Below are 12,778 nucleotides of genomic sequence, written 5' to 3' on the forward strand. Positions count from 1 at the left end.
TCTGCCTATTTTTCCCTTAATACAGGAAGCACCTAAACTCCCGAATTTGCCTTGAATTTGGTTGAGAATAACTATTGTTTTAATGAGGGTGGGGGTAAAGGAGACGCTCTAGGGTTGTACATTTTATAGATGGGTTGTTTTTAATAATATCCTCTCCCTTCCATTCAGAGCTTTATTCTGAATACAAAAATACTTGCTTATTTTAAATTCATTGTATGTTAATATGTAGAAAGTAACTGCATTTTAAAGGATTTCTATGCCATGTACTATTAATGTCTCATGTTTAGGGGACTAGAAGAAATAACAAGTCTCTCCTTTCTAACAAGCTCTTTTTTTTTTTTTTTTTTTTTTTTTTTACTTTCAGCTATTCTTCTACACAGCCGACTAGTTATGATCAGAGCAGTTACTCCCAGCAGAACACCTATGGGCAGCCGAGCAGCTATGGACAACAGAGTAGCTATGGTCAACAAAGCAGCTATGGGCAGCAGCCGCCCACTAGTTACCCCCCCCAAACTGGATCCTACAGCCAGGCTCCAAGTCAATATAGCCAACAGAGCAGCAGCTACGGGCAGCAGAGTGAGTTGCTAAGAGAGAAAACCAAATAAGAATGGTTATGTTTGGAGTTTCTGAAATGGGGAAATGCTCTTTACTATTGTGTACTTTTGAACTCCAGGATGCATCTTGAAGGTATCATATCCTGGCTAATATCCTGGCTTTTCTCCAATTTAATTGTTATTAGTATGCCTTACAAGAAAAGAGAGTTTGTAACTGACCAGAGAAAACGTTGTAGACTGCCAGCCCTGCTCTCTTTGGGGAGGTTATATGCAGTGAGTGAAGCCAGCATTTCTTATGGCCTGCCCACCCCAGCTTATTAAGAGAGAGTGAGCAGGTAGCTATTGAAGACTACTGCAATTTTGATAGTTAACAAAATGCTATGTTTTGTTTTTGTTTACATTCATAAAACAAACCAAAAAAAGTTTCACAGAATGCTTACAGTTTTATGTGGAAAAGCAACCAAAAACTCAAAAAACTGTCTTCACAGTTTGATCTCTACCTGGATTGTTGTTGTCTTTTAACTAAATTCCATTCTGAGTATGTCTCATTATGACAATGAGATGAGTAGTGCTACTTGATGGAGACTACCCCTTAGCAACCCCCAAGAAACCTGGCTCCATTTTTGTTTCTTGAGTGTGGTTTAAAGAAGCAACTTTTTTTTTTTTTTTTAAAACAATTACATGCATGTAACTTACACCGACTTTTTTTTTTTTAATTGATTAATTAATTTATTTTTGGCTGTGTTGGGTCTTCGTTTCTGTGCGAAGGCTTTCTCTAGTTGTGGCAAGCGGGGGCCACTCTTAAGAAGCAACTTTTTAAAGACATCTTAGGATACAGAACCCTGTAAACTGTTGACCAGAGTCCTTTTTTTGTTTGGGAGTGGTCTATTCTAGACGAACTATATGAGGTTACTTCAGCCTTAATGAGCCAGCTGTTCTTGTTGAACTTTAAAAAGCCCGCTGATCAGGGGTGCTTAATCAGGTCTAAAGAAGATGGTACCTTGGTTTGTGCCTTGCAGTTGAGAATTCTATGATTCCAGGAGAAAGTACAACAGGCAGTGGTGTAAATGCTGGTCCACGGCTTACAGATGTGACTCTTTCCTCAGGTTCATTCCGACAGGACCACCCCAGTAGCATGGGTGTTTATGGGCAGGAGTCTGGAGGATTTTCCGGACCAGGAGAGAACCGGAGCATGAGTGGCCCTGATAACCGGGGCAGGGGAAGAGGGGGATTTGATCGTGGAGGCATGAGCAGAGGTGGGCGGGGAGGAGGACGCGGTGGAATGGGGTAAGAGCAAACCTTTTCTCCTTTTACCTAATTTTGTTTCATCCATAGGATTTTCAATGGCAAGAAGGGACTGAAAGACATAAGAAATTTATTTCTGCATTTCCATGGATAATCTGATGAGCCCAAGCCATCTTCCAAAACATGGAAATGTCATCTCTGTGGCATATCTATAGAGGCAGTTTGCTTTTTTCAGTGCCAATCTACTTGGTTGGGATGGGGAGAACAAAGAATGGTTTTGAAACTAGAGCTTTCAGTTCCCTTCATGGTTTCCAGAGGTCAAAAGCCTCTGTGGGTAATAGACTTGGGATGGAACACACACAACTCTTATAACAACCCTAGGTATTTAACTAATTGCTTCTGAATGGTTGTCTTGAAATACCTGGTATATATACTGCAAAAAAGGAATGCAGCTGTCTTCCACAATGTTTGTCCCCAACTTCTTTTTGTACTCGGAACTGTTGAACATAATGATGAAGATCTTGGTCCCATAACCCTTGAACTATGGCCTGAGGTGCACCTGGTACACAAGAAGTCCAATAGCTTTTTGAAGAGTAATGTATATAATTATGGGATCACTCTTCCCATTGGAGATTTTGAGAAGTCTAAATCGGTTTGACCATTTTAATTTATGGCACAATCTGGTTTAGAAAACTTTGTTTAGATCAGTAACATAACCCTGCTACTTGTGCCTGCCCTTCCCCTCCCTTCTCCCATACCCTCTTCCCTTTCTGGTGTCTATACTTTGATGAAGGTGAGGTATAATGTTGGTTAACATAATCCAGAAGGCTTAGTTCTGTGTGTGTTCTGTCCCTATATAAATAGTTAAAAAGTTATGCAGAATGTTAATGTAAGTATAAATTGGATTTGGTGCCACTGTAGGTTCAAGGAAAAACTGAATAGAATTTCTTTAGAAATGTAGTTCAAGATTAAATACATTAAAAAGTTGGTCTTTATTTTTTACATTAGCAGTCTGTTTACTATTGAACAATACTGGTTTAAAATACTGTTTTGCATATTCTGCATAACTTAAAAAGTCTTCGGTGAAATCTTTATTGGAAGAAAGTCATTTTACAAGATGCAAAAACTTATGAATAATTTGGTATAAAGTAAAATTAATATTCTGATTTGAAGAGTGTCATTCCATTATAAAGGTTTCACCTTCTCTATGGATGTTTTAAGTAGATGTAGACACTTAAAATCACTATCATCACGTTTCCAATCACCTAGAATCCTTAGTATTTTTTGATTGCAAAACCAATTTCAAGTTTATTCATTTTAATTCTCCAGAAGTAATAATTCTACTAATTTTGCTAGACTTTGCTAGTAGAGGGGTTCCCTCTTTCTGGGTGAGAAGTCTCTCCTGAAGCCATAGAAAACATCATGGCTTTCCTCATAGGTTTTTCAACAGACTGTGAAGCAGTCGGTTGGATCCTTTGGGGACAGGACAAGGGCTTTCCCCTCTCCCCTCTTTTTTATTGTGGTGTGGTGATGGTTTTCAGTGTCTTCTGCAGGTAAGGCACTCAATGTTGTTAACATGCCCTTTTTCATTGCCTCAGTATTTTGATATTTTCGTTGGCTGTTAAACGTGGAAACTTTTTAACATGCTTTGTCGCATTTATATGCTACAGGTTACAAAGTGAGAGCCTTGTATACACTTCAATACTTAAAAAGTACCTGTACTCAGTACTCAGCCGGCAGCATAATGAAAAGTGGGACTAGACACGGTGTCCATATGGAGAGGAAAAATATACATAGAATATTTTTAACAAAATGTATTCATTGTATAAATGGAATCCTTCTGTAACTTTGGTAACTGCATACTTGTTGTTTGGTAATGAACCAGAGGAGGTATAATACTCTAGAATTGTGTAACATTAAAGTGTAAACTTTTGTGTTTAAAGAGAGAGAACATTTTATGGTGTGTACTTTTAAAAAGGAAACAAAGCTGCATGCAACAGCTTGAAATTGTATATTCAGGTATTAAAGGTGCAATACTGGTTAGAAAAAGCTCAGGGCCTCCCACTGAGGAGCTGCCTTTATTTAATTTTTTAAAAAACAAAAAGGCCCAATTCATATTTCTTCCCCCTTTAAGATGTGTAAGGCGGTGATTTTATACTGCCATTGTCATTGTTTTCAACTGATATGTCTATAAAGTTGCACCCCCAGTCCGTGGAGCCTTGGTATTTGTTGTAAATTCTCCTTTCACAGCGATTGTTAAACCCATTAGTGCCCTGAAATGTATGGCTTTATGCTGAAGATCGGCTGGATGTGTCCTCTGGTGTGTGTTGTAGGCCTTTACTTTGGTGTCTCCTGCTTTATTATACTGTGACTTGTTAGGAAGCCCGGGGCCTCACTTGACTCTCCCCTGGGAGAGGTTGAGGGTGCACCTTTATGAACATGAAAAGATTCATCACAGCAGTTACCCCAGCTTGCTACTTCTCTCCACACCAAGCTCTCCCTGTTTTTCAGCTGACGGGGTGGGTGTTTGGGATGTATTTTTTCCCCCAGTTTGCCAAGTATTGCACTATTAATACCAGCCCCCCGAAATGAAAGGAACCAACCACAGTGGTGTGTACAATCAGACGAGCAAGGTTGTATATAAAGGAAATTTGAGCGAGCTGCCCTGAAGAAAGGCATAGTGACAAGATGAGAGAGATGCATTGTTTGGAGATGTGTTTAGCCAGTGCCCTTCTTCCCCACGAGCCCCCCCAAGGCTCAGAGCGGTACTGGCTTTTAAAGGGAAAGGCCTTCATTTCTTCGTTTATCCCCCCAGCAGCGCTGGAGAGCGAGGTGGCTTCAATAAGCCTGGTGGTAAGTTTTTGAGTATTACCATGGATAGTGTTTAAAAAAAATACCGTCAGTTTTTAGAAAACTATAATTTTATATTAGTTTCATAAGCGGTTTAAAAATGATCTATACAAAAGAGACTAATGGGTACTGCCGGCATTGTCTTAGGGGTAATAAGGTTAACCTATGGTTACAAAACGAAGGGTAACTTGAAGTATTGAGCAGCTGCTTCTGTAATATGGGGGAGAATACAGTTTTAAAATTTGGTTTATTTGGAGGAAAAAATTTGACTTAAATTTAACACTAATTTGGCACATAAGCATTGAGAGTGTATTTGGTTAATGGTTTAAAAGCAAACCAGCAAAGAAAAAGCAAACCCTAGCAAACCTTTCACAAATGTTAAAGGGGCACTGCTCCATTTTAGCAGTGCGGGTCATTTTGAATTTAATGAAGCCCCATCAAATGGTGGTGTAGTAGATAGCTATGTGTGTTTGTAAGGTTTGTAGCTTGCAAGACGTGCACTAACAGTATTTTATATGATCTTTCCTGGTTGGCAGGACCCATGGACGAAGGACCAGATCTTGATTTAGGTAATTCCGAATTCCTGATTTTTATATTGTGCTTTATAAATGAATAGCACAGAAGCAAGTGCGTGTTGGGGTTCAACAGCCTGGTAAATCAATGGGATACTCTTGCTGTCAAGAGCAGTTTGGGGCTTCCTTTATCATGAGTGACTACTCATAACCACCTTAAATAAAAATAAACTAAACCAAGAGTTCCATGTCATTCTTACTGGTAGGGTTGGTAGTTCTCTTAGCTTTGTGATGAATACCAGTGGGCAGTAGTGACCATTGGTTAATAAGCCCTTATGGATACATGACAATAACTCCCTTTGTCTACTTTTCTCTGGAAGGCCCACCTGTAGATCCAGATGAAGACTGTGACAACAGTGCAATTTATGTGCAAGGATTAAGTGACAATGTGACTCTAGATGATCTGGCAGACTTCTTTAAGCAGTGTGGAGTTGTCAAGGTAAGTAAAAGCGTGACCATGTGATTTGGCAGATCTTTCAACCACAGAGCATTTTAAAGAGAATTGACTTGAGAGTTTCTGAAGTTGCTTGACTTTTCCTTCTGGACTGTCCATATTGTGGTTTGCTCCTTAAAATACAAAAAGCAAAAAACAAATTTTTTATAGAAAAGAAAAGCTAAACATGATTAAGCATACTTGATAACTCAGGGTCATTTTTATAATTATCATGTTAATTGTAAGACTACTTAACATGAACATTACTTATTGTGAGATATAGAATATGACATAGTTTTAAAAATAATGAACACTTACGTATCCATATCCCAGCATAGGAAGTACGGCTTTATGAGTACCTTTGAAGTACCTGGTATATGTCTTCCCTTCCCAGTTTTACCCCTTCTCTCAACTCCCATCCTGAAATTTATCATTCCCTTTCTTTACTTTATAGATGTGTCCTCAGTAATATTTTGTTTTACATAATTTTGAAGAGTATTTATTAAACACTACTGTAAGGCAGTATACTGGGAACAAACAGATAAGAACCCTTGGAGTTTACATATAGTGGGGAACATACTGTAAAAAGGAATATAGTTGTGCTATGTTCAGTGATCGTGATTGTTAGGGAGGAAAACAAATACAGCAAGATAGAACAGGGATAAAATGAGGAACAGAGCCACTAGGAGCAGGGAAATAATTTCAGAATAGTGGAGGGGATAGTGAGGCAGGAGCTTGCCTGGCAAACTCAAAGAAGCTAGTGTGGCTAGAACGGTTTGGTCTGAGCTGCTGTAATGGTGGTGGGGTTATTAATTAGATGAGGAAAACTAAGAGAAACTGGGATTTTGAAAAGTGGGGGGGGGGGTCCCTAGGTCAAAATTTCAAAAGTCTGGGCATCTTGTATTTCATTCATAAATATATCACAAGTTATTCGTAAATTCTCTTAACAGGCTGCTTCTAACTTTTTAGTTTATAAGCCATGCTCCATTGAATGTCCTTGTACCTATCTCCTGGTGTGCTAGTTTCTCTATTGTGTATATAGTTGATTCTTGTTATTCATGGTAGTTAAGTTCTATAAAATCACTATAAACACTGAATTAGTGAATGCTGAGCCACTGTCCCTGGGGGAAGTATGTACACATATACACATACACATCTCACATATATTATAATCATAAATTCTAAAAAAATTCATCCTGATAGATCCTACTCACTTTATTTTACAAAGAAAAAAAGATTCAGAAATGAGACTTGCCCAAGTTGGTATTCCTATTCATCCATTTAGTCCCAGAGCCAGAACTTCTTACAGAACACTGCCCCATCCTCCCGGTCTCTGTCCTCTGGTCATTTCTAGAGAGAGCTAGAACGAGAGGGGAGAGCGTCATCTTGTTCCTTCTCAGCTGGGAACATGTGCACCTGGCAACATGTGTTTCACGCTCTGTGCATGTCTGCAAGTAACCACAAAAAGTGCCACAAGTATTGATTTTGGTAGGCAAAATACTGATGAGTAGGCAGATTTGCAAATCTGAACCCACAGATAATGAGAACCCACTATGCCCAGGTGTAGAACTGCTGGTTCTTACGATGTGTACAGTGTTTAATAACTGTACTCAAAATAACTGTCTGGCTGACCAGCTTAGACTCCCACTGGCACTCTGAGTGCACACCTGCCACACCCTCACTGGGAATCACCTTTTTTTTTAACTTTCACTAATCCGGTAGAAGAAAATGGAAATGTAATTTAATTTGCTTTTCCCTGATCATTAGTAATGTTATAATGGCACGCTATCTTCTTTGAAATACCTGTTTGTGTTTTGTACGCATTTTTCATTGGGTTGTTTGTCCTTTGTTGATTTATTAGTGGTTCTTTATTGTCTGAATGCTGATTCTTGTCTTTGTTGCAAATACAGGTCTCCCAGCTTGTGGCTCACTTTTTTCTTTTTTTGGCCGTGCCACACAGCTTGCGGGATCCTAGTTCCCCGACCAGGGATTGAACCTGTGCCCTCAGCAGTGAAAGGGCAGAGTCCTAACCACTGGACCGCCAGGGAATTCCCTGTGGCCCACTTATTCACTTTTTTTTTGATGAGTAGAAGTTCTTAATTTTACTGTAGTTGAACTTAGAGGTCATTACCTTACGGGTTTGTGTATTTTTTTCCATTTGCAAGACCTTTTATTCCGCAACATCTTTTGAAAGAGCCATCTTCTCCCTGGTGGTATATAATGCTTTCACATAGAAAGTACACCTCTACCTGGAGCTGTTTCTTGGCTGTTTTGTATACTTGGTTAATTTGCGTGATCCTATGCTAGTAGCACTGCTAATTACTCTGTGCTCAATATTGATACCTAGTAAGGCAAATTCTTCCATTTTATTCTTTTTCTTCAGAAATGTTTTGTTGTTTACTCCTTGCTCTTCTATATATATACATATGTTTTAGAACCAGTTTATGAAGTTCCTTAAAAAACCCCAATTGGGGGAATTCCCTAGCCGTCCGGTGGTTAGGACTCCACACTTCCACTGCAGGGGGCACTCATTTGATCCCTAGTCAGGGAACTAAGATCCCATATGCTGTGCAGAGCGGCAAAAAAAAACCCAAAAATCTATTGGATGTTTACTGAACCTGTAAGAATTTTATTTATTTATTTTGGCTGTATCGGGTCTTCATTGCTGCACGTGAGGGCTCAGTAGTTGTGGCGCACGGGCTTAGTTGCTCCATGGCATGTGGGATCTTCCTGGAGCAGGGATCGAACCCGTGTTCCCTGCATTGGCAGGCGGATTCTTAACCACTGCGGGGAAGTCACCGAATCTATAAGAATTTGAGGAGAATTGATATTTTTATAGTACTGAGTAGTTCCCCGCCCCCCACTCCCCATTAACATTGTATTTCTCCATTTATTAGGTCTTTGGTAAAGCCAATCTCCTTAAAAGTTTTGCAGATCTTTATTTTATTTTTAGATTTATTTTTTAGTTAATGGTCTATTTTGAATGGCATTTTCTGATTCAGCGATTTTGGTAAATCTTAAATCATATAAGGAGATTTCTCTCTACTTGTGATTTATATGTTGTTTATTTGGGTATGTGGGGTTTATTTGTAGTTAAGAAAGCAGTGTTTACTATCAAAGTTTTGTAAAATTACAGATTTTAAAACTGACATACCCCATCATTCATACCACTATTTCGCCACATTTCCTTTCAGTGTTTATGTGAAACATAGGTATCAGCATATATATATATATATATATATATATATATATATATATATATATATATATATATATATATATATATATATATATATATATATATATAAAATTTATTTATAAATGCAGATAAGAGTTTGATCATATGCAAAAAACACATAAAGCCATATTCTTGTGCAGTGTGGCTCTTGAATTCAAGCCACTTGCATCTGGTGTTGAGCTGAAAACTAGTCAGCTGTTCTGTCTCTGGAGGAAAAACTGGCTGTGTTGAACTTGAGATAATCAAGACTCCTTTTAGCACACTCACAGCCCTGTATGTTGTACTTAATGTTTCAGGGTAATTTTTACTTTATGTGATGTGTGTCTTATATGATGGCATCAAAGCCTGACTGAGTCCTAAGAGGTGGCTGCTCACTGGGTGCCTGTTAGTGTGACCCACAGGGTGCTGGGGCAGGTGCATGGACACAGGAAAAGGTGGCTGGGGAAGGAGTGGGACCTGTACTGTTCATATACACAATTTGGAACTTTGGTTTTATGATAAAACCTATTTTGGTTTTATGATGAAACACATCTAAGAGGAAAAGTCTTCTAAGTACAGAGTTGTGGTAGCTATTTAGGAAATAAGTTACCCATAATTCCACCACTCAGAGATAAACTATAACAACATCCTTCTGAATGTGTGTCTGGAAAATTTACTGCTTTTGACAGTTTAAAGAACTTGGATGGGGAAAAAAATTTCACATGGATTTTTTGCCCTGAAAACTAGTATATTCTGGTCACAGCTTAATTATGCTATTTTATGCCTAGATAAACAAGAGGACTGGACAACCCATGATCCATATCTATTTGGACAAGGAAACAGGAAAGCCCAAAGGCGATGCTACTGTATCCTATGAAGACCCGCCAACTGCCAAAACTGCTGTCGAGTGGTTTGATGGTAGGAACCCTAGGTCAACAAGGGTGTGCTCCTAGCCTTCTTAGCTCTGCCTCCTCTGGGGCACACAGAGGGTCTGGTAGCAAGTGTTGCCTGTGTCAGCTTGTGGGTTAAGAAAGGGTCTTGCTCTGATGTATTTAATTCTGGCTGCTAGAATGTTGTTCTCTTAAAGTGGTTCTAGGGACCAGGGACAGATAGGTTCTCCCTCTGTGTGGCTATAGGGCGTGGCAGGAAGGAGGACCTCAAGAGCCAAAGGAGCAAGAAGACCCTCTTTCTTCTCCTGGAGGAGCACTGGATGGCTGCTGGGAAGTGCTTGTCGCGCTCCCCTCAGCCACGTGAGGGCCCGGGCACTGACCATGGGTTAAGAGATCCCTTACTTTCAGTCGTTGTTCAAAGCCTCATGCTAAAGTTGTCATTCTTGTCTAAGCACAGATGTCAGAGGTGCAGAAAGTCCCACAGACATCTCAGCCGTATACATTTGCATTTACATATATATGTGGCTTTGACATTGATCCTGGAATTTCACTTCACACAAAACCAACTTTAAAGTGTCAGAAAGTTCTGCCTCTCCTCTATTGGCCACTTCCTGCTCTACTTGTCCTTGCTTCTCACCCTATTTTTTGTTTTTCTGTTTGTTTCTTTTAAAGGCTTTTCTGGCCTTGCCTGTAAAAATCTTAGGGAACATCATGGGTGGGCACACTTGATGAAGCAGGAATGGTTGGTTTGATAATAGGGTGGGGTTGGTGAAAAAGGAGTCATCTAACCTTGCCTAGTCCCTCAAGGGGACTAAGAGTTGGAGGTTGGGAGTAATTGGCGTTCTGTTAATCTTGTTTCAGGGAAGGATTTTCAAGGGAGCAAACTTAAAGTTTCTCTTGCTCGGAAGAAGCCTCCAATGAACAGCATGCGGGGAGGAATGCCCCCCCGTGAGGGCAGAGGGATGCCGCCGCCGCTCCGAGGAGGTATTTTACTGGATACTGTCTCTGAGCTGTTCCTGTGTTGCTTTGGAAGTTTTTTAGTACACTTGTCTTTGAGGAACTTGGTTTCTAGAGTGAAGGCAAGCCCATTAGCAATACTGAAAAGGTGTGTAGAATCGATACTAGACTATTGGATGCTGACGGTAAAAGTTGGTGGGAGTAAAAGAGAAAGAAGAGGATGGGTGGGTTGATTGGTCAGGGAGGCTGGAATCCCCAGGGAACCACGCTGCCTGGGGTTTAGCCCTGGGCTGTTCTCTTCATCTGCCCTCCTCAAGTTGTTGTGGAGCTAACTGCAGTGACGACAGTGACTAGCCCTCGGGTCTGTGGGAAAGTATGGGCCAGGTGATGGGGCAGCGACAGCTGTGATCTCTGAGTCCCTTCATGAGACGTATGCCTGTAGCACATCTGGTGCTGCAAAGAGGTGGTTTATGCTTTCTTATTGCAGGTCCAGGAGGCCCAGGAGGTCCTGGAGGACCCATGGGTCGCATGGGAGGCCGTGGAGGAGACAGAGGAGGCTTCCCACCAAGAGGGCCCCGCGGTTCCCGAGGGAACCCGTCTGGAGGAGGAAACGTCCAGCACCGAGCTGGAGACTGGCAGTGCCCCAATCCGTATGTACTTCTCCGGGCACACTGACACTAGTGCAGTCTCCCTACATCTTGCCCCATTCCCATTCTGGAGAGGCCTGCTGGATTCTTTTCATCCGGAGGAGCGTTAATGATGACCCTGATGGCTCTGCTGGGGGTGGCCTAGTCGGTCCTTTACCGGCTGTTTTGGAGCCTTCGGGAGAAGGTCACAGTCCATTCGACTCAGGCCCACATGGTTGTACAGACACTTCGCTGGATCAAACTCTGGTGCTATGGTGTGTTGCTGCCTGAGGCTACGGCTCAAAAGCCGTTTTCTGTGGACTGATCCTCTTAGTGGTGTTGGACCCCGGGATTCAGTGATTATGGTGGTTTCTGCTCAGGTGGTGCCTTCACTTGTTCAATAAGTGATACTGTTGTGATGTAACTTTATGCAGGGGGTGTGGAAACCAGAACTTTGCGTGGAGAACAGAGTGCAACCAGTGTAAGGCCCCAAAGCCTGAAGGCTTCCTCCCACCACCTTTCCCACCCCCGGGTAGGTACCCTCAGCTTCTTGGCACTAAACCTCTTGTGTTAACTTGGTGGGCTTGGTAAACAAAATTCAGCTGCCCAGACCAGGTTGGTGATTTCAGCAAGTGCAGCCCTGGACACTGTGGCTCTTTAAGTTACACGGTTGACCCTTGAACAATGCGGGGGTTGGGGCGCCGGGCCTCTGTGCAGTCAAAAAAAATCCACTTAAAACTTTAGTCGGCCCTCCCTCCATATCTGTGGTTCCACATCCTCAGATTCTACCAACCTCAGATCATGTAGTACTGTAGTTTATATTTAGTGGAAAAAAAAATCGATGTATAAGTGGACCCATGCACCTCAAACCTGTTGTTCAAGGGTCACCTGTAGTTCCATCATCAGTTCTAAATTGTGACCCAGGTGTTCGGGTGAGTAAGTATCCGTTTCTGCTCTGGGGGAAGACAGCAGATCCTGAGGGGACCTCTGCATTCACCCATTCTCTCTGTCTTAGCACTGAGCTGGCCTCTCCTGTACTTTCCCTTACCTTTAGGCGGTGACCGTGGCAGAGGTGGCCCTGGTGGCATGCGGGGAGGAAGAGGTGGCCTCATGGATCGAGGTGGTCCTGGTGGAATGTTCAGAGGTGGCCGTGGTGGAGACAGAGGTGGCTTCCGTGGCACCCGGGGCATGGACCGCGGTGGCTTTGGTGGAGGAAGACGAGGTGGCCCTGGGGGACCCCCTGGACCTTTGATGGAACAGATGGGAGGAAGAAGAGGCGGGCGTGGAGGACCTGGAAAAATGGATAAGTATGTGGTGGTAGAATCAGCTGTGGAGCACAGGGCCCATTGGGCGGCAGGCCATTCCCACCTTTGGAGCAGGTCTCACCCGCTCTGTGCGAATGAGGCAGGAAGCTCAGCTCAGGGCTGTGGAAGG

At 41.9% G+C, this 12,778-nt stretch overlaps 1 protein-coding gene across 5 annotated transcripts in view; it reads left to right on the forward strand.

Moving 5' to 3' along the window:
- Positions 1-12,778, forward strand: part of EWSR1 (EWS RNA binding protein 1) — a 28,751-nt gene that overhangs the window by 15,518 nt on the left and 455 nt on the right. The window contains exons 7-16 of one of the 5 annotated variants that reach the window (XM_082355587.1): positions 365-576; positions 1,661-1,841; positions 4,615-4,652; positions 5,186-5,218; positions 5,542-5,660; positions 9,660-9,789; positions 10,623-10,745; positions 11,206-11,368; positions 11,779-11,876; positions 12,399-12,651. In XM_082355587.1, the coding sequence (XP_082211713.1) occupies positions 365-576; positions 1,661-1,841; positions 4,615-4,652; positions 5,186-5,218; positions 5,542-5,660; positions 9,660-9,789; positions 10,623-10,745; positions 11,206-11,368; positions 11,779-11,876; positions 12,399-12,651 (1,350 nt within the window). Of the gene's footprint in view, positions 1-364; positions 577-1,660; positions 1,842-4,614; positions 4,653-5,185; positions 5,219-5,541; positions 5,661-9,659; positions 9,790-10,622; positions 10,746-11,205; positions 11,369-11,778; positions 11,877-12,398; positions 12,652-12,778 lie in introns of those variants that run through there. The other 4 variants (XM_082355588.1, XM_082355590.1, XM_082355589.1 and 1 more) reach the window with 4 other exon arrangements.

The sequence above is a fragment of the Balaenoptera borealis genome (genome assembly GCF_965194805.1).
Source record: "Balaenoptera borealis genome assembly, chromosome: 14".
NCBI lineage: Eukaryota > Metazoa > Chordata > Mammalia > Artiodactyla > Balaenopteridae > Balaenoptera > Balaenoptera borealis.